Genomic DNA, 21,435 nt, shown 5'->3' on the forward strand with positions numbered 1-21,435 from the left:
CTCAGAGCAAGTTTCCGCTCCAGGACCAATGAAACGATACAGAAAAAGTGGTCAGAATATTTGAGTAAGTGCCTTATCTTCTAACATACAAGTTTCTAAAGGAGACCTATGGCACTTTTACATCTTTATTTCTCCCTGTGCATACTCATACATGCTTTGCATTGTAGGTATTCGCTGAATTTTTGTCTTATCACTGTTAGTATATCATTAGAGCTTTATTTATTATCACCAAGCCATCTTTTAGAAGAACTCCCTTCAAAGTAAAACTTACATATTTAGATCTCTCCGAAGCTCCACGTTTTTTTTTTTTTAGAACTGGGACAGGCAGACATTGCTTTCCTCGTTGGTAGCTGAAGCACATAGTGCTGCCAGAACGATGCTAGTGTCTTACGGACCTTGCTTCAAGTAATTACTGCCTTTTTCTTACTAAGATTTTTACACAAATTCTTTGCAATTAAAGAAAATTAAGTACTAAGATTGGTAGAGATGTTCAGGTACTAAAGTATATCCTGATGTAGAGAACTGTGATTTAGTGTTTTATTATTATATCCAATTTTTGTCTGAGGCACAGGAGATATACTAACTAACTAACCTGTATAATATCATTCTGAAGGAAATAATGGCAATGGCTTCTGTTTATTGAATATTTACCATGTGCTGGGGATACTGTGTCAAGTACATTTCATAGATTATCTCGTTTAATTCTGAAAACAATTCTATAAGATAAGTGTTATTTTACCTATGCATAGATAAGCTCAAAGGTTTAAACACCTTTCCAAGGTTCACCGTGTCAGAGTCAGAATTTGAGCCTGGTTTTACTGAACTCCAAGGCCCATGTAATATTAGAAAGAGAAATGAGCATGTTCCCGTAGTCATACTCATGGATGTGACTCTTGGCTTCTGACGAGAGCAGACGTATTGGACCGTTTCCAGCCATTTTAATGGAAGGCATAGCACACACAGTTCTTTCCGGTCCATGTGAAATGCAGCAACATAAAAGAACGTGGGTGATAAGATTAGCAAATGCTCAGTGGAATGCCGTACCATCTGATCGTCGCTGTAGAAAAGCTGGGGACCCAGGAGCCGAGCTGACACTCGAAGACCTTGGGAAGGTGGTCTTTGCTAACGGGGCACTTCATTTCTTCACTGACCTTGCCATCCTGCTCCTGTCTCAGCCCTCCATTAAGCTGCCATTAGTCTGGGATTTATAAGGTGTCACTGGCCATGCAAGAGACAGCAGCAGAGGTGTGGCTGAAAAGCGGGACAATAAAGAATGGAAATGATTTTCATTTCTGTTCAAGTCAGCGTGATAACAAAACCATAACTGACCCGGGGACAGAACAAGAACGTCCGTCCAGCCAGGTGCATATAAATGATTCGCAACCTTTTCAGGAGGTACCTTTTCTCCGTTAGACCGAGATGCTCACGGTTTCTTCCTACCCGTGGTTGGAACACGCAAACCCTAGGAAGTGATCAGCAGTAGTGATGTTGCAGTTTTCCAGAAGAGAATCTGTATCCCATTCTTCCTGTAGGTTTCTAAACAATAGAGGGCATTTCATAAGTGAGAATTTTTAAGGAACTAATACGTTTTTGACTGAACCAAATGTGAAAATATTGTGTGGCAACAGACCACATGAATTAGGTAATTTTAGAGTGTTTTCTAGGAATTTTAAGTGTTACGAACTTTAATGGAATAGGTAGGATTATATTAGTTTGTGTTTAAGATATATAGTGCAGCTTTGGAATTCTTTTGTTAGGCTTTAATTAATTTAAAAGAAGAGTGGTATTCCTCTAGGGCTGAAGCTTATTTTTTAATTTCACAAATTTGAAAATAAAACTTGGACTTTTGATTTAATAAGGGAAGAAGCCCCTGGCATCCACATTTTAAGTTATTGCTCTTATTCAGGACTAGTAACATCCTGGGTTGTGGCTATAATCTTAAAAAGTAGAGTTTAGGAAAATGTGTACACGTGCCAATTAATTTTCCGATTAGCTTTCTATTATTCAGCTAATGTGACGACACCTCTCAGTCCCAATTTACTTAGCACTTAAGAAGAGTTGATTAGTGATTGAAGCTCGGAAAAAAGTCAGCCTGTTCCCTCAGTTCTCTGTGTTTTGAATGACCCGTGGGCTGGGCCAGATATTGTGGCCCAGAGATAAAGTTGATGAAAGTCAGAGCTGGGGCTTTCCTACCTGTGTACTTATCAGTCTCCCCCTAAGCCACAGTCTGCCTTTTGATAGCTCTAATAATTAATTTGGTCTTCTCTCTTCTTCCTCCCCCGCCCCACCTTCTCCCTGTCTGTTCACAGGTTATCTTGACGAATCAAATTACAACCCATCTGAGCGGAGCGCTAGCTTCTCAGGCAGACCTGGTGTCTCCAGCTGATGATTTGTCCCTGTCTGAAGGTAAGGGATCTGTCCTAGAGAGGCTGAAACTTGACACTGACATACGGCCCCACCACCTCTCTGCCCCCTGTTGGGAGCTGGGAGCCGCAACTAAGAGGCCCTGGCCAGTGAATCCAGCTGGAGCCTGGTGATTTAGGCTCGGCCACCTTTCCTGGCATCCGGTCCCTTATATTTGGAGAGTGTCTTGCTCCGTCACTGTAAGTGAGCTTCCTTTTTCACCCGTTTCATCTTAATAGGCATCCATCACCTCCACCTTGAGGCTTATCACTCCCCTATAGGTCGCTTTAGGTTCTTAGTATGAGGGCCGGTGAACTGCCAACTGACACTGTTTTTGAGACTGATGCTCAAAGGTTGGCTGTACCAGTGGTCTCTCAGCGAGTTAGCCCCTTTTCTGTACTGGGTACTTTTAGACCAGTGTGATGTGCCAGTGGTGTGGCATTCCCTGTCAGCTTTACAGAAAGATTAAGGCAAGCAGTCCATGTTGGTAAATCTGCAAAATTTTCTCTATCCTCCTATGTTAGCAAAGGTCAGGCTGGCTATGACTTACGTAGCTAGGGGAATAACACCACTGAGCCAGTGGGTGGTTTCTAGTTTAATTGAAAGTTCTTACTTGACATTTCTGAGTTCTGCTGGTTGTAATGTCTCAGGGCAGAGTGCCATGGGCCTACATATATGTGCATGGGTGTTCCAGCCCCTCAGGGCTTCCCTCTTTCTGAGAATCGTTCCTGATGGAATACGTGGGACTTCCAGGCCTTCCAGGCCTCCCACCTGCCCAGGTGGTCTTCCAGGGGCCGGCCTCAGCTTACGGTCCTCAGGTTGCAAGGACTGCACCCCTGCTTCTCGGTGTTTTTTCAGAGCGAAAGCTAATTCCTTACCTGAAGCCCTGGTACAAGGCACTCTGTGCCCGGTTTCCACATTCAGTGATGCGTCATCGCGCCCCCACCACCTGGACGAAATAACCCGAGTCGTTGAGTGTCCCTCCTGCTGTGCATTCCTTTCACCATCACGTCTCCATGGTTCTTCTTTCCACATGTGTCTGGTGTCCCTTCTTCTTTTTGTAATGTGCACTGTGGTCAGCTGACCCATGAAACTCACAATGGGATTATTTTAATAAAATTCCAAAATGTCTTCCCAACTCTAGACTCAGCCGTTCCCATTCTGCCACCACCACGTGGACCTTGCCCGATCTGGCTTTCTTATGCCGTGCCACGCCCCTCCTAAGAAATCTTGGAGTTTTCCAGCGCGTTTTCCGAAAATGGGCTAAAACCAATAAGCTAATTTTAAAGTAGTCAGGAATTAGTGATTCGTTCTCATGGACATCAGCGAATGCTAAGAATTGGAGTGTTTTCCCTTTTTTTGTCATGGATCTGTTTCCCAAACACTACTAGATAAAGTCAATACTTAATGCTTCGCAGCCCAGTCTTTCCCTCCTGTTCTCCAGTGTTCTCGCCATCACTGAGGCCGAAGCTCCTGTGCCCCGAGTGCCGACCGGCCGCCTGCGGCCCCCACGCCTGCCCCCGTGCCTCTGCAGGGACGGCTCGCCGTGTCTAGAATAGCATTTCCCTCTTTCACTTCTACCTCTTCTTTTCTTCCCACTCCCACTCCTTCGAGGTTTGTGTCAAGACCACCTCTCCCACAAAACCTCCCTCCCTGCTCCAGTGGGCCTTGGTCTCGGTCTCTGTTCCTCATCTGTGGTCCCTCTGCTGCTCTGCTATAGAAAGAAAAGGTCTAGAAAAATGAACTTAACTTTCCATGGTTTCCCAACTTGACTGGCAGATATTTTAAGGACACAGACTATCTTGTGTTCTTTCTGTGTCTACCTTGTGCCGGACTGACAAAGTCCTAGGCACACAGTAGGCTGTAAATAAATGCTGAACGAATGCTGTAGTTAATGCTCTATAAGAACAGCAACCGTGAGAATCACACAGAACACCTATGAATATCATTAAAAATTGTTGTAGTTATTTCACATACCACACACACACACATATAGTAATTCAGCTCTGTGAAGAAGAAAGTGTCTTGTTTCCTTATTTGAAAACCAGTAAGGAAGAGTGCTCTGCTCTGTCTGGGCTTCCCGCTTTGTCTCAGCACAGGAGAGGGGTGAGACCGTCCACACAGGACACTGCTTGGGGGCCCCTGTGTAAGCCGCTCCCAGAAAACGGTAAAGTCGAGTTCATGGCAAAGGCAGGGTGACCAGCTCACTCTTCAACAACTCTTTCCCTATTATGAAATCCAAGGGAGAAGGGAAACAGTTGATTTTTTTTTTAAACATCTTTTTCTTGCATAGCTGAACAGGCCACGAGGCTGTAGAAATATTTTTCCTGAAGGCTATAATGAAATTCCTTACCAGTGAATTAAAATGGACAAGTTTCTTAGAATATGTATACCTCTTCAAATATATGACAGTGTTTGTTAGTATTACCATGATCAATGTGGATAAATTGCTTTGTCGCTGTGTCAGGGGCATTTGTGGCGTCAGCTTTGCCGTCATTTTGTCAGCTCTGCGATCCTGAGCGGGTCGTTCAGTCACTCGGCCCCAGGTTTCCCTGTTAAGTGACAGGTTGGACGAACATACGACTGCTGAAGTTTTTCTCTAACGTGGTAAGATCATGATGTGGGTCCGAAGATCAGGAGCATTCACTATGTGACGGGGTTTTAAATTCTGACTTTTCAGAGTGGGAAGAATGACTTTGTTGTCCTAGATTAAACCTAACAGAAAGGATCTTCGGATATCTTAGCACTGATACCTTTGGCATGCCTCTAACAGTCTCCTCTCCCATGTTGCTCTCTCTCTCTCTAAACACATCTGGTCTTGTCCGTCTGCCTCTTGCTCTTTCTGCCTTTCTTCTACACAAGTGTGTGCACAAGAAGGGGATGCAAACCAGTGCAAGTGAGCAACACACCCTAACGAGTGAGCTCAAGGTCCAACCTGTCCTGTAACAGATTTGAGCTGCAGTGCACAGGGCACAGCTTAAACGGCACTCCCTTGAAAACGGTGGTGGGGTGAGAACAAGGGGCTACTGAGCAGCCAGCTATGAAATGGTCCGAGTTGACCTGAGAGGAGTGCCCAGCAGGGGCTGACTCAGGGAAATGAAGTCCCTTCTGCTCTGACACAGAGCACGGAATACAAGTGACCTGGCCCGGCTGAGAGATCTCTTCCATCCCAGCGACCCTGTACTATTAATATCTGCCAGCTGCAGGCCTAGAGCGTCTGCCTGCTGAGATCAAAAGAACTCCTATCTTAGCTGGAGCAAGGTCATCTGCGCAGGGCTGTAAAAGCAAGTCATGGCTGGCTCAGCGACCTCCTTAGGGGAGGAGAAGTCAGGACGTGGGGAAGTGCCCTCTCACACTCCTTTAATCTCGGCTGACCAGCTGTTGCCCTCCCAGTGTTTGTAAAGTTGAGAGTCCTTTGTTTTAGTGTTGCTTGTTTTTCTCTTTTCTCCCTTACTAAATGTGTGGCTAGGTTGTCTCTTGGATTATGTGGACCCATGTTCACTGCTTGGGTCTGTGGGATGATTCCCTTCACTGAGGTTTCGAGCCGGTGCTGAACTGCCTGGCTCCCAGGAGGGAGAGCCCCAGAGGCCAAGGACTTGCCCAGTATCGCTCCTGCCACATAGCCTTGTGCCTTGAGAAGGAATGACAGGACAAACGGAATTTTCCCCATTTCGTTAAAATACCGCCTCGTGTGTGTGGTGCGCTTGTCAATGTTTAGCCTGCCTTTTCCAAATGTTACTTCATTCAGTGGGGAGAATGGAACTTGTGAGACTTGATGCAAATTGACCAAAGTTATTTTGTGAACCTAAGGGCAGAAATCAAGATTTTTTTTTTAATAACCTACGTGGTTCTCGAGCAGGTACTGTGAGTCAAAGTATTTTCTTCTTCAGTTTTTTGTTTTGTTGATGGAAACTCCGGCATCTAGGGTGTTACAGGGTTCAGTGACTGGTTGTTGACTAATCTGACTCGTCTGACTAGAATCATGACTGTTCTGTGGCCAAGGCCATCTTTCTTAGATGCCCTTGCCGGTTCTTCCTGGTGGTCATCGAAGATACTGAGGATGATTGGGTCTCGGTCATAGGGAATACCCCTTTTGCCCATGGCGATCAGCAAGGAAAGGACTTAACAGTCCAGCTGGCCAAGGACACCATATTTTATTCTTCAGTCACCTGGGATTTGAACAAAAGGACTGAACCCCTTTTCAACCAGGCACAGTTGGTGGGTGACACTGAGGTATGGCGACAGTGGGCCCCGTGTGAGACAGAAGCTCTACTCCCCCTAGACCATCAGCGTTGTTCCCTCTGGTGATTTGACAGGATAGCAGTTCCTTCGGTGTGGCGACACGGCCACTCCAGCTGCCCCAGAAGGCCTTGTGGAAGGGAGGACCTCGGTAGGCTGCCACCCTGGCATCCCCAGCATCCGGCATGCCAGTATTCTTTCTGCAGTAATAGTTTTTGATAGATAACAGCACTTCAAAACTAAAAATGAAAAGTGCATGGATGGGTCAAGGAAAGAACATAAGGGAAAAAAAAGCAGTACTTACTAGAACCAAGAGTGATTTCCAGTTTTCTTACTGGAAGGCTTTTTAGTTCGGTTGAATTGATGTGCAAGAGAAAGTATGTTAGGATTCATACTCCCTAAGAAACCATCCCTGCAAAAAGCTGGAGTCCATTTGAAAGATTATACGCAAGTGCGTGGCTTGTGTCTCTTCTAAAATAAATTCACCAAGTAACAACAGCCCAGAGTGGCTGGGGCGAATCAGGGACTCGTGGGTTGTGAAAGAAGCGGACTTCAAAGCGTGGTATGAATTTTCAAGTTTTATTTCCACTCTTGCTTTCCAGCTGGATCTGCTCTGGATTTACTGCAGGATGTTTGAAAATGCGGCTCCCTGCTAATCTCAGACAGTTGCTATGATCAATGGTTTCTTTCATTTCCGATAAAAAACACTGGTGTTTCTGCTTAAATTGTGTGTACTTTCAGCTTTATTATTATAGTCATAATTTATTGTCCACCATTACCCAAATTTGTAATCCATTAACCGCAGACTTTGGGGTGGGTTGGTCAAGTTTGCAGGACTCTCTCCACACTGGAGCTCCAAGGCCCTGCGCCGCCCAGGCCGAACCGAACACTCCCTGGTTTGGGAGGACCACGCGCCAGTGGGCCTGAGTGGAGCGACTTGAAAACGCCCACCTCTCCGGAGTGTGGTGCAGGTCGGCTGTGATTAGAACCTTGAAAACATGGAGTGTCACCATGTGGTTAATATAAGGTTAATAATATTAACAACCGTGATCAACATCGTTAACATTACATTTCCATAGCATTTTAAAATGTCTTAAAATGACGAATCACTTGATCTCCCTCAAGCCACGAAAGCCTGAGGGACAGAAGGAACTGCTCAGGGGCCGAGCAGCAAGGGGGAGACGGTGGCACCGGGAGCAGAAGGCGGAGCCCCTCCCGTGAAAGCCTGCCTGTGGGCACTGCTGCCTCTTAGGAGCGGGTTTGGGATAAAAATGTCTGAGTGTCCTGGGGACCTTTCCGTTTTCGATTCCAAAGCCACAGACATATACGTAACAGCACACAACTGACTTCCAGCCACTGTTCCAATGCCACGAGAGACCTAATTTATAGAAGAAGATTAAGAGCACCAGAAACCTGTGGCGTTTAGCTAAAGAAAGCCTAGATATCATGTGAGCTGGGGGTGGCTAGAGTTGAAGGCGATTGGGCACAGCTTACAAATGTCTGAAAATCTCCGGAGGGAGAGGTGTTGAGGATTCTCAGCAGGGAGGCCAACGGGCGCAGCACCGTGGGGGAGGGCTCCAGTGGGAAAGGAAGCGTCGAAGTCCGTCACCAGGAAGCGCCTCCGGGCCAGGAGCTCTGTTTTGCTGGTGACAGTTTGCCAAAGAGAGACCCCTCAGAAGCCCAATCAGATCAGGTGGGGGCCGGAGAGTAGTCTTGGGGAAGCGGTCTCTGAGATGGTTCGTGGGAAGGCTGGGCGAGATGGTTTGAAAATGTTTTCTTTCCCCTTACCCTCAGACCTCTGCACTCTTTAGAACTTACTGCTTAATTTTCCCGACCTGCACGTGTTCATGTTAACGTCTCAGTCGTGAAGGCAGATGGACGAGAACACCCAAGACAGTTTCGTTCATTGCTTCAGCTGCGGAGAGGGCAAGGCCAAAAGCCCGGAGAATGGGATGCTAAGAGGTGGGGTGACCCCGGCGGGCTTCCAGCTGGAGGGATTCTCTGAGAAGGGATCCTTGTTTCCCATCGTGGAAGAGAACCCTGTACCAAATACGAGAGGCGTCTAGGTCAGAGATCATGAGGAAAGGAAGAATGGCTGGTTTCTAGGAGTGGTGTCCAGGTGGTAACAGTTTGTGTGGTGACGTGGAATGCGTTTTTGATGTTTACTAGGATTTGGGGAGGACTGTAGCAAGTCTGCCGAGGTGGTCTGGTCCAAGCATAGTCCGGCTGAGCTCCAACCTAGGTTTGACTCTTTCTGATGGCTTTGCTTTTCTTCATTTTTTTGGTAAGCCACTCCATAAATACTAGAGTAAACTGTATTTCATTGAGTCATACTGACAGTTCCTGTGCATTAGCTGCATTCCTGCATATATCAGCATAGTTTTAGAGCCATGGTCTCTCCCCAGATTTTCTCTTGGCAAGATGATAGACCTTCAAGTGCCTTCCAACCTGCAGATTTCATGAGCTGTGGAGCCCCTACCACATGCACTCTGTTAAAGTTACAGGAAATCCAGAAACGTAAATGATGGGGTCCCCACCCTCCCGATATTTACAGCGTAGTTTGAGAATAATTCTACCGGAGAACACCATTTGGCAGAATGTGTGCAGGGCTTTCAAACAGTGTGGTGTGCCCCAGAGGCTCCAGGATTTAGGAAGAGGGCGTCTTTCAGCAGAGGCGAATCTGAAGGGTCCAGGGAGGAAGATGTAAGCGATGGGCCTTGAGGGATGCATATGATTTTAATAAGCAGGAATGGATATGATTTTAAGTAAAGATCAGGGAATGCTATGAGCAAAGGCATCAAGTTCACAATGGGCCATGTCTGCCCTTGTCTCCTCTCGTTCTCCCCCTCTGAAAAGCTCTTCTAGCCACCGAGCCTTCCCTTCTGTCCCTCGCACTGACTGCTGTGTTTCTGCCTCTGGGCTTTTGCGTCTGCCATGCCCATGACGGAGCGCTTGTCCTGATCCCCCTTTGCCTGCTCCCTCACTGCACCTCACTGCAGTGTCACCTCCTCTGAGAGGTCTCCCTTCCTCTCTCCCTCCTCTGTCTCCTGACCCAGCTTCATTTTTCCTTAGGGCCCTTATCACCACCTGACCCGCATTCTAAATTTCTTTGTTTGTGGGTTTATTGTCTGCCTCTCTTGCTTTCACATGATCTCCTAAAGGGCAGAGACTTTGTCTTGATCACTTTTGTAGCCCCTAGTTCCTAGAGGGTACTCAATAAATACGGGATCTATGTCATAGGGAAATGCAGGGCATGCTGGGAAGGGGGCTAGGGAGCCCCATTTTTCTGGGGCTTGGGGTAAATGTAGGGAGATGAAATGCAATAAATCTAGAAGTAGGTTGGGGTCAGACTTTACAATACCAGACTGATATTAGGTTTCATGCTAAAGCGATTATAACTATGCACTCTGAAGACTGGGTGAGATGTGCCAGATGGCTTAGGGATGGGGAGATTGAGGTAGGGAGACCATGAACTCATCAGTTATTTAGGAAATGGGATACCCATTATACACCAGGAACCAGATTAGTACTGAGGATGCTGAGATGACATTGTAGACAGATCGGTCATTACCAAAGACGGGGTGGCAAACACCACACCCCTTTGAAGCACTGCCAGTCTTTCCTTACGACTGGCAGCGCCGGCGCCCCGGGGGAGAACGGCGGAGGGTCAGACTCGGGAAGCCGGCGGTGTGGGGCGTGGACATCTGGCCTGCCAGGTGAGGGAGCTTATGAGTTTTTCCGAAGCCTCTGTGGGAAGAATCTGAGGATCATCCATTGGCAGCACATCATTTCCTCGATCAACAAGATTGATGAGGCTTATTTGACTGGCTAGGAATGTTTCTCTTTCCTTATAGTTCCACGTGCATCCCTTCCAAAGCCACATGCTCAATCAAAGAAGATGGATGAGTCCCCGGAGAGAGGAGGGCTGTTCTTCAGCCGAGGATATGGAGTGATTGTGTTTCCCCACCGGAACCTTTGTTCCCGTGGTTCTCAAACCTTAGCGTGCAGCCGAGGCCCCCGGAGGGGTTATTAACACACGCACGGCTGGACTCCCGCTCCCAGAGTTTCTGTCTGTCTGGAGAGGGGTCAGAGAATGTGCATTTCTAGCAAATTCCCAGGAGTTGTTGATTCTGCTGGGGTACAGACCACACTTTGAGAACCTCTGCTTTATTCCTTGAATTTCTTATCTGTGTCAGGCACCAGGAATACCAAGATGAATGTGTCTCCACCTGAGATCCGGAGGAGACACTGTTTTAGGAAAGGAGACAGGCACGTGGAAGGGTGACGGCAGGACTCGTGTGGCCGTACGCCTTCATCAGGTCACAAGCGGCGTTGTCTGCGGGCTTTGTCTCAGATCTGGGATAGCACAGCTACTAGGCTGTGTTAGGGCTCCTTTCGTAGTGAGAAACAAAAAGCCACTCTAGTTTATTTTTTCAAGTTCGGTCTATTAATAACAGTAGCTAACATTTATGGACCATGGACTGTGTGCCTGGCACCATATATCTGTTACTGAATTTAATCCTCACAACAACACTCTGAGGTGGATGGTAATCATTATTTCATTTTATAGATGAAGGAAATGAGGCTTAGAAAGCAGCACAATTACTGGCAGGGCCAGGGTTCCGACCCAGGGAGTCTGGCTCCAAAACTTACATTTTTATCCACTAAGTCCTTCTGTGAGGATACAGTTCGGATTCTCATAGCTGTGGGCAAACAGGAGCTAAAATACGGCCAGATCACATGGGAAGGGCTGAAACTTAGGTCATTCTCTTCGTTTTTCTTGTGTTTGCCTCAGCTTTCCATGGCACTGACCCTTGACCCTATGATCTGACTGGCCCAATTTGCCTTTTCACCACTGGTGATCCTTTGGATGGGCCAAGAAGACATAGGATTAAAAACATGGCCAGTACTTCTATTCTTTGAATAGGGTTCATGGATAGGAGGCATTTCCCCCTTCAAAGAGTTATGTAGCCCTGACTGGTGTGACTCACTTGGTTGGGCACTGTCCCACAAAGCAAAAGGCCACCAGTTCGATTCCCAGTCAGGGTACGTGCCTGGGTTATGGGCCAGGTCCCCGGTTGGGGGCGTGCAAGAGGCAACCAATTGATGTTTCTCTCACATATTGATGCTTCTCTCCCTCTCTTTCTCCCTTCTCCTCTCTCTAAAAATAAATATATAAAATCTTTTCTTTAAAGGGTTATGTAAGGAAGGCAGATTTCTTTAGAAGGGACAGCCTATGAAGTGAATGCCCCAACATAACATCTAGTTGAGGACTTTGTCCAGGCGAGCAGATACTGTTGTAAGTTTGCTAAGAGTGTCTGTGCGCCTCTGTCTGTCCCTTCTGCCACGCCCATTCTCGGCATTCTCCCCTCCTTCCACGTCAGAATGTTGACATTATCTACCCATTACTAGTCCCTGTCTTCAAGCCAATATGCTGGATTTAAGGGAAAAACTTGAAGACAGATTTTTTTCCAGTTCCGGCTCTGGTTTTCCTTATACCCATAGTCAGCCCTGGAGTTTCTCTTTGGGGGAGAGGGAGAGGTTGCTTCTGTTCATCCGGAACCCACTACCTGCTCTAAGCTGTCACTATCTGATAAGATGGGAGGCCTAAAATCACCTGTGTCTAAGTTACCTCCTACTCAGGAACGTAAGGCAGAGAGGCGCACCAGCCCCGATCATGTCCATTGCTCGGCCTTTGCTCACCACCACTCAGGACAGGCGAGGCCTGGGAAGCCACGATGGCAGCTGGAAAACCGGAATGTTCGCATTGGAGAACTGTGTATCTGGGAGTTACATCTTTCCCACGGTTTATGATATTCTTGAGCAAAAAAGTACTCTCTACCCTCAGGAGACATCTGAGTTTTATGGGTTAGATGTAACAGTGTGTGTGTGTGTGTGTGTTGGCGAGGGGTTTCTGTATTTTAGTAGAAGACAGTGAGTTCTTTTTAGGTTCTGGTGTGGATTTTCTTAACCATGCTTCTCTGTTACGGCCCCACACTGGCCGCTGAGAGAACCTGTGTTCCCTAGAAACATTACTTCCAGCCACAGACACTGGAGGATACCTTCGGGGGCCAGGGATTTGTTTTGTTTTTAAATGTAGTATAGAGATAAAGGAAGCTGGAAAAGTACCAGAAAAATTGCCTTTGAGCTGAATGGCCAGGAGAACACGCCCCCCAAGAGAGCTCTAGACCGGAAACAGAATGAATCACTGAAATCTGTAAGGTGTAGCCTGGGAGACGAACATCAGTGAGGATGGGGCTGCCGGAGCCCAGGAGTGGATCCAGCCAGGAAGAACCCCCCTGTTCCTTCAAGGGCCACTCTGGAACCAAGGGGAATAACTTGTACTTTGATGTGATAGTACAACATTAAGGTAAATTTACAAAAAAATGAATCCTGTCTTAGAATCATTAGAATATAAGCACCTTGAGGACAAGACTCTCTCCTCCTTTGTTTACTGCTAGACCCCCAGAACCCAGCACAGTGCCTGGTAATAGTAGTTACTTAATACATACTTGATAAATGAATGAGGCACCTGTAGCTACAAAGCAGGACAATCAAAGAAATATTTAAAGCTTTAGACCTGTATTCACCTAAAAGAAACACGAAACTGATGTATCACGTATGCCCCGAAGTTCCTTCAGAGAGCCGTCAGCCTTAACTCTGCACCTGCACTGACCGTACGTGATCAACACCAATGGGCAGCTCAGGGAAAGTGTCCGAAAAGAAAGACCAGGAGCCTAACAGCTGTGCTTTTGAAGGAGAAAACTCCTACATTCACCCAAGAGTGGCAACGGAAGTAATGTAGTCTGATTTACAGTAAGGATATTCATCAGGTACCTACTATCTACCAGGTTCTGTGCTAGGCAGCTACTCGGGATACAGAGACAAAGGCTATAGTCCCAGCTTTTGTGAAGCTCACAGCCAGGCACTGGTGGGAATCGTTATGGACGAGAATATAAAGTGTGTTATGATAGCTCTACATTCAGATATTGCTGGGGAAGCACAGAGAAGTCTGGTTTGGGGATGGGAGCTCTTAGAGGGCTTTTCAGGAAGGACACACTTGACCTGGATCTTGAAGGATCAGTAGCAGTTCCCAAGAGCAGAAAGAGGAGGGAAGGTGCTCCTGGTGGAACATAAAGCCCAGGTAGTGGACTAGAGGCGGGGCATTGTGGGAGACCTCTGGGACATCCGTTATGGCCAACGTGGGAGAGAGTGGCAAGAGGGCAGCCTGTAGAGACAGGCACGGGCCAGATGGTGACAGATCTCACCCAGCATGCCAGTCAGTTTGAGTTCTTTCCTGAGGATGATGGGGAACCACTGAAACAGGAAGGGGATCTAGTCACTTTGTCATCCAAAGTAGTTTCTCAGGTAGCAGTGAACAGCTTAGAGGGGATGGAGACAACTAGAGACCTTGGATCTCTTTGAGGGGAGTCACTTTTGCATGGGGCTATCCCTAAGTTTCTTAAGGTACTGGGAACTTTCTAATCAGCCTTGACCATTCTAAATTCTGGGTGGGCAGGTCTGGTTTGGATTTCTACCTCACTAACCTGGGAGAGGTTTCTTTGGTGCACCAGGCTTCTGAGTAACATCAGATTTATCAAGGTACCTTACAGTTAAAAATGGCTAAGAACCTGTAATTCTCTGCTGGGTGGTGAGAGAAAAATACCAAGTGACTTAAAGTACTAAGCAGCGCTATGGAAAGAAGCACATTTTTATATTCCTTTTGCTAGTGATTATAATAATAACATTAAGTGCCTATTATGCATGAAAAATCCCAACAGCCTTTGTGGGGCTCAGTTTGTACCCCCATTTTACAAACAAAGAAGCTGAAGCACAGACTGTCTATACAACTTGCTGATGATCCTTTCAGTACTGATTACTTGGGGAATTAAACCCCCAGGGCCTGCCTCAGGGTCTGTGCTCTTGACCGGTACCTTACACTCAGCTCTACAAGCCAATGGTACAACCACCTGCTAAAGCTTGTGATGGTATTCCTGTCCTCGCAGGAGCTGAGAGGATTCCATGCTTCAATGTAATGACTGTGGTCATTTCTTTGTATTCACCTAAAATCTCTCTGCAGACGGACGTTGGGGAAAACTGTGTGTTTGCACGGTAGAGAAAGCGCTGCATCGGGAATTAGGAGACCTGTGTCCAAGAGGCAGCTCTGCCACGAAACTGTTATTTTGAGCAGTCACTTAACTTCTCTGGCCTCAGTTCCCTCAAGCCACAAGCACAGGGCCATTAGGTGAAGCCCTCAAAGGGCATGTTGATATTTTCTCTTTTAAGCTTCAGGCAGACTTTTCTGTTTCTCTTTTAACAATGAACAAAGCAAGCCCCAGGCTGGACCAACGCCCCCCCCCCCCAGCACTGTGGCACATCTCTTAGTTACCGTTGTTGTGTTGGTTATCTAGAGCGGCAACTTTCACATTTGTTTTAATCTACCCCCATCTTTTTTGAGCATGGAATTGCCCCAAATAAGTAAAACGGCTATCTGTAAAACATAGTGCCACTGGACCATTAAGTTATGTAAAACACATGAGAAATAGAGATTTTCTGTTAATGAGATAGGCTCTGATATTTTCTTCCCACATCCCAGTGAGTCATCACGCATACGCCTGTCACTGATGTCGGGGAAAGTTCAAATTTCTCCCTGCCTCGTTCTCGTTGCAGAGTTCTCTACCGTCCCAAGAGCAGCGAGGCTGAATCCCAAACTTGAGCCTTGGCTTCATTCTTTCAGTTGTTCATTCATTCACTTACGGAGCACCCGTAGTGCGAGATGCTTGCTGGGCGTTCACAGGTCACACGAATAGTATCGGGCTTGGCCCCGGCCCTCTAGAACATACGGGCCAATTCTAATTGTTGTCATCCTTACCTGGCTGGAACCCTAGACTCCCTGTATATTGCAACGCAGCTAAACCTTACGTCTCAACTGCCTGGATGTGTTGCATTACAGTGGGTAGGATAGAAAAGATAAAATAAGGAAAGGCTGGAATAGGTAAAGCCACACTAGAGCACAGCACCTATGAACTGCCAGACCAAGGGAGGCAGATTTTTGATGTCAGAGACACTCAAGAAAAGAAGGGAGCGTCGTGATCTTCGGGTGGCCGGGGCTACCATCTTGGGATATCAGGGCAGAACGAGGATGGACTCGCTGATCAGTCTGTCCTGAATCACAGTGTATGTAGAGCTCTGGGTATCAGCCAACGGACCACCTCCATCCCTGGGTCAGACCCATTTGTAAAGCGGCAGGCAGTCCATCAGCCCCCGTGTTTCACTGAGAACGCGCCAGGCGGGCCAGGGTAGCTCGGTGTAGTTTAGCACCTGTGGTGGGTGCCTGTTTTCCTTGGCCAGCCGTTTAATGAGCACCAAATCAGATAAACTGCGCTTGGCTTCTAGGCTCTCTCCAGACACAAACAATTAAGTACATCCTGCTGCAATGCTTGCACTAGGGAATCTGGCTTTCCTGCGCTGATCATCTGGTTTTCCTGCCCCTTGGGCCTAGAGTTTGGAGAAATTATTGAAGCAACCTTGAGGAAGCTGTTAACCCTTAAACGTTAGCTTTTATCACCATATATATTCAGAAATGGTTTGCAGCCAAAGCCTTACTAGTCATGGCAGTTTTAAATAATGATCAAAATCATGATTTATTAATTTTGCCCTTTACTCAGGGTTGGCTTATAGAAGTAGATTATAATTCATGAATCCTTTTCTGATTTTGTAACCATTTTGCACTCTCAGGTTGGGGTAATAACCTTGCCCTTCTCAGTTTATTCTTCTGTGACCATGTATCTGTTGAAATTCATAAATAAAACCTCATCTAGTTGGGTTTCAAATTTTGTGAGAAATCGCCTTCCTTCATGGGAAGGCACAGATCGGCTGAGACTGGCATGATCGATTCTAGACATGAATTGCAACAAGGCCAAGATGACTAGTTCTCCCACGTGGCACCTAAAATTGGTACGCGTGGCCCATTATGGCCTTTGGCCAACAGGAATCAGAACCATGGTGGGCATGGAGAAACCATAATCTTGACCTTTTGGCCTATTATGATAAACATTCTTGCAATTCTAAGTGTGCCTGCGGTTTGTGATAAGTGTGTATTTGGGGAATCTTTGAAAACACGTTAAGTTAGTGATGTTGTTTATTTGGGAAGATGTGCTTACATGCTTTTTTTAATGACCAAAGAGGGATTCCAGTGGGAAGGGCCCGGTGGAGAAAGTTGAGCAGGAGAGGGCATGTTACTCACCGGAGGACAGAGTCTGGTGTGCCACGCAGTGAACTGCACCAACGGGAAAGGAATCTAGAAAGGCGAGGAGACGCAGGAGAGAGGAGGTGACTTCTGTTGACAAGCCACCATTGTTCGGGCTCAGTGGGGATGAGAAAGGAAATCCAGAAACCTACATGACAGCTTCTCTTGGACTGGCTGAAAATATTGATTTTTTTTTTACCTGGAATTTGACAGGGTCAGTTCACGTCTGGGTTTTCAGCACGTAGTACAGGGCCCTTTTGTCTCGGGAGGCGGCTGGACTGGTTTTTCCTCCAGGCAGGTGCACAGAGGGCGTTTATTGTAGCCTGGAACACAAACACCGAGCCCCTAGGCCCTGATCCACACACTCTCCAGCGTGGCTCAAGGAAATAAAGTGAACAATGTCTCTTGCAACAGGCGAGCACTGTAAATGCCACTCCTGAATGAAATATTTCTTAAAACTTTGTATCCGTAACTTGATCGTCTCTTAAAACTTAATTATATGTCAGGGGAAAGGAAGCTATTGGCTCCTCCAGCTGTCCAGGTTGAACAAGAGCACACAATGGAGCATATCCGATTCTCGGCCTTGCTTAGGTAATCAGATTAATATCTCCTGAATTGAATTTACCCTTTTGATACGGAGTCTTTCAGCTGCCTTGTTTCACATCTCAAATTCTGACAAAGCTGTGCGGCCTTTGAGTAATTTCCCTGAAATCTATATGCGGGAAGCCTGTGCTCTTTCGAGCACTTTTTTGGGACTTGTACCAATTAAATCCGTTTCTGGCACACTTTTAATGGCATACTTTCCCCTGAGTCAACAACTGCTCTAAAATCTGAGGTCATTTGTTTAATTTGAAAGCAAAGGTTATGAAACGACCATTTCAGGCTTCACCAGCCAAGCCCCTGTGGCTTTGAAAGTGGCGATGAGACAGGGGAAAGGCTAATAAAGTGGGTTTCTTACACACAAAATAAATTAATTACTGTGTTTCTGTTAAATCAGTATGGGACCAGGTCTGTCCACACCCTCCCTGCCAGCCTCGCTGTCCCTTTCTCTTCAAACACATCCCCTTCTTCTGGGGCTCTGGTACTCGTGATTGAAGTTCCCCCTTTTGCTGTTGTTTTTGCAAAACAAACATCTGGACTGGATTTTTGTCAGCTGGAGTTGAGAGAGAACTGTAAATGATGCAGTGATTTTTTTTTCATCCTTATTAAATTTATTTATAGCCAGTCTAAAGCCAGGAAACATGTTTTTAAATGGCGAGAGCTCTTGATTGGAGGTTCTCGAGGAACATACAGTGGATGGTATTTTCCCCCTGCTGTTTCTAAACAGTATCAAGGGTAGGATTACATAATTTCTCATTTTGGTGTTTGTTTGTTGGGGTTTTTTTTTTTTCTGAAGGACCCTTCATTAGGACATTTTGTGCGTCAGAATCCTTCCATTGTAATAGCGTATCTGATATGCCTTGTTTTCTGTTAGGGAGAGAAAAGGGAATGTCACTGGTGTTTCAGAAAAATTGCAATGATGAGAGTGAGTTTCTGATTATTTGAGACATGAACCAGCGACTCAAGTATTTCCTTTTGCCAAAAGAACACACCTCGGATCCTGTTCCTACCTTTCCCACTTAACAACTTCTAAAATCTTAAAGCTGCCAAGTCTTAAAGAATCTCATTCATTTTCTCATTATTTAAGATAATAAAAGGCTCCACAAGGGGCTAAGTAAAATAATTTATAAAATTCTTTGCTGTGCCCTTAGACCTTATTAAACAACAGTGCCTTGGGGTTTACATAATTATTAAAGAAACAAAACCTTCTGGAGGAGGCTGAGCCAGATGAAGATTTTTGGAGGTCCCTGGCAGTTCTGTGATTTGAGACGATGCTTTGATTTCATTCATTGTCATTTGAAAAAAGAAGAAAGGAAAGGAAAGGAAAACGAGGCTGTTTGGGAATGAGGTTTACTACCCACAGGCATTTTCTTCTCCAGAGAAGAGACCCGTGCTGCTTCCTGCCACCCAAGTCAGCCATCCTCAGCCTGAACAATGGAGCTTAATGTTCTCCATCTTGCTAAGGGTGAGTCTCTCTTGTTATGAAAGTGAATTGAAACCAAATGCACTTTCTATTGGAAAAGCTGCCATTGATCTCAGCTCACAGACAATGCTAAGTGGGACAGGGACGGTGCTTACAAACAGGGAAGAAATCCTTGCTGTCGTATCATGACGCCAGTTATTGCACTGTTAGCCCCACGCATACAGCTCTGATGCAGCCGCGCTCCACTTCGTGATGTTCCTGTGTCACTCGGCGATCCCACATCAGTTCTTAGAAATGGGAACAGATGATTCAGCGAATTACCTTGCTAATGGCCTGGGAAAGCTATTCCTACAGCATGACCCTTCCTTAACTAAGAGACCATGCTCTCCACCAGGAAAGGCAGCTACTTCACCTTTCTGACAGGTAGCGTTTGAGGCGCAGTGGCCTCGTCCAATGTGGGTGTCTGCCGCCTTCCACATGCCCGTTATTACAGTTAGAGCCAAGTCAATGGCACTGACCCTGGCAGGGAGAGGAGCCACAGCGAGCTCATCACTCATCACTAGCACCATGATCGAGAGCCCTGGAGCAGCAAATGGTAGGCGTGAGGGAAAGGACATTTATTTTAAAGTAGGGAGAAAGGAGGATTACAGACACATACAAAGAGAGGTAAAGGGCAGAGATGACTCCAGCTGGACATTAAGCACCACTGCATTTTCCAAGATCCTGAAGCCAAATAATTCCTACTAGTTTAGCTTTTATTGTGTTTGGCGATGACAGTAAGAGGGTAGGCGAAGGTGCCTGGAACACCGCTGCCGCCGGCCACTCCACACGAGGGGCGCGGAGTTCTTGGCCCGCACTTTGAACCTGCCACCATCTGTTGCCCTAACAACAGCTATGGCGAAGATAATGAAGCTTGTAATCACTTTTACGAAATCCCCCTGAGGAAGCACCCTGAAATGCAGGACTGTTTGCTGTAGAACATCCTAACGGAACGGTGGAGTCGGGAACCCTGCCTGAGGGGTGTGGTGAGGGGACCGACCGCTGGTGTTGGGCACTAACGATCAGTTCCTCTAGCCATGAGGAATGAATAATCATGGAAATGGTTATTCTAGCTGTGATGCTTAGGGGCTTTCGGCGGAATGTGATGGTATTACATAAGGCATATTCTTAGACGTACCAAGATGATGTATGTAAGTCAACTGGACCGGCTATCATGGGAAGACATAATTTAATTAATGTGAGATTTTTTCATAAGGTGTTACTTAATTTTGCTATATTTTATGTTAGTTTGGAGCCATTAACAGACATGGACATTCTTTTGGTTATATTCCTGTTTTCTATAACTCAAGGCTTTTGAAATATTTTTTTAATTTTTAAAATATATATTTATTGTTTTTTAAAAGATTTTATTTATTATTTTTAGAGAGGGAGGGAAGGGAGGGAGAAAGAGGGAGAGAAACATCAATATGTGGTTGCCTCTCACACACCCCCTCCTGGGGACCTGGCCCACACAACCCAGGCATGTGCCTTGCCTAGGAATCGACCTGGCAACCCTTTGGTTTGCAGGCTGGTGCTCAATCCCGTGAGCCACACCAGCCAGGGCTATTTATTGATTTGAAAGAGAGAAAGAGAGCGATATCAGTGTGAGAAAGAAACATTGATTGGTTGCCTCCCATATGTGCCCCAACTGGGGATTGAACCCTCAACCTTTTGGTGTACAGGACAACTCTCCAACCAACTGAGCCACCTGGCCAGGATGAACTATATTTGTTTTTAATCAGCCAGTTGCCTCATAGAGCCTCTTGGGGAGGGTTGTAAAGCCTCATGAGGATGGCCACATCTCTCCTGTGATGACCAGTATGATCGCCACATACAAGTATTGGAGGAGAACCCCACACCGGTGCCAGGACTATTACAAGTCTAACTGCTTCAGGGGGGAACACTCAGGCCGGATGTGAGGCACAAGAGGATGGTCTTTAAAAAGCAGATCACTTTTCTCTCTCAAGAAAGACAGTGTGTTTAAAACAAAAATAAACGTTACCAAGGGGTAAGCAGCCTTGCCCCTCTGAACCTGGCCCCAGCTTTTTCTCTTGCCTCTTCTCACTAAACCCCTTTGCGAGTCTCTTCACTTCCTCTCTCACAGACTTCCCCGAGACATGGCAGCCATGCGCAGCCTCCCCTGTGGAGAAAGTTCCAGCCATGCTGTTCTCCTAGCATTGGAGACAAAGCTGTTGAGGTAGTTGCCTCTTACCCGCCTCATCTCCCATTTTTCCAGGCCTGCACATCTCACCTTCATATGCGTGAAACTCGGAAAGTCTCTGCTGCAGTGGAGGAATGCAGATTAAAGTGTTGGTACCAGGGCTACTTTAACTGCAGCCCAACATGCAATCTAGTAAAAAAAAAGAAAGAAAGAAAAACCAACAAAATCAATTTTAACAGACTACCCTTAGGCAGCTTTGTCTGAAGAGGAAATAATTGCAAATAAATGAGACTTAAGTAGGCCATTTGGGAAGCAGGCAAT

At 46.3% G+C, this 21,435-nt stretch overlaps 1 protein-coding gene across 3 annotated transcripts in view; it reads left to right on the plus strand.

Moving 5' to 3' along the window:
• RAD51B (RAD51 paralog B) overlaps window positions 1-21,435 on the plus strand; it is a 504,851-nt gene that overhangs the window by 351,378 nt on the left and 132,038 nt on the right. For all 3 annotated transcript variants that reach the window (XM_036011223.1, XM_028506147.2, XM_036011228.1), the window contains exon 8: window positions 2,310-2,406. In XM_036011223.1, coding sequence (XP_035867116.1) covers window positions 2,310-2,406 — 97 coding nt within the window. The remainder of the gene's footprint in view (window positions 1-2,309; window positions 2,407-21,435) is intronic.

The sequence above is a fragment of the Phyllostomus discolor genome, chromosome 1 (genome assembly GCF_004126475.2).
Source record: "Phyllostomus discolor isolate MPI-MPIP mPhyDis1 chromosome 1, mPhyDis1.pri.v3, whole genome shotgun sequence".
Lineage (NCBI taxonomy): Eukaryota > Metazoa > Chordata > Mammalia > Chiroptera > Phyllostomidae > Phyllostomus > Phyllostomus discolor.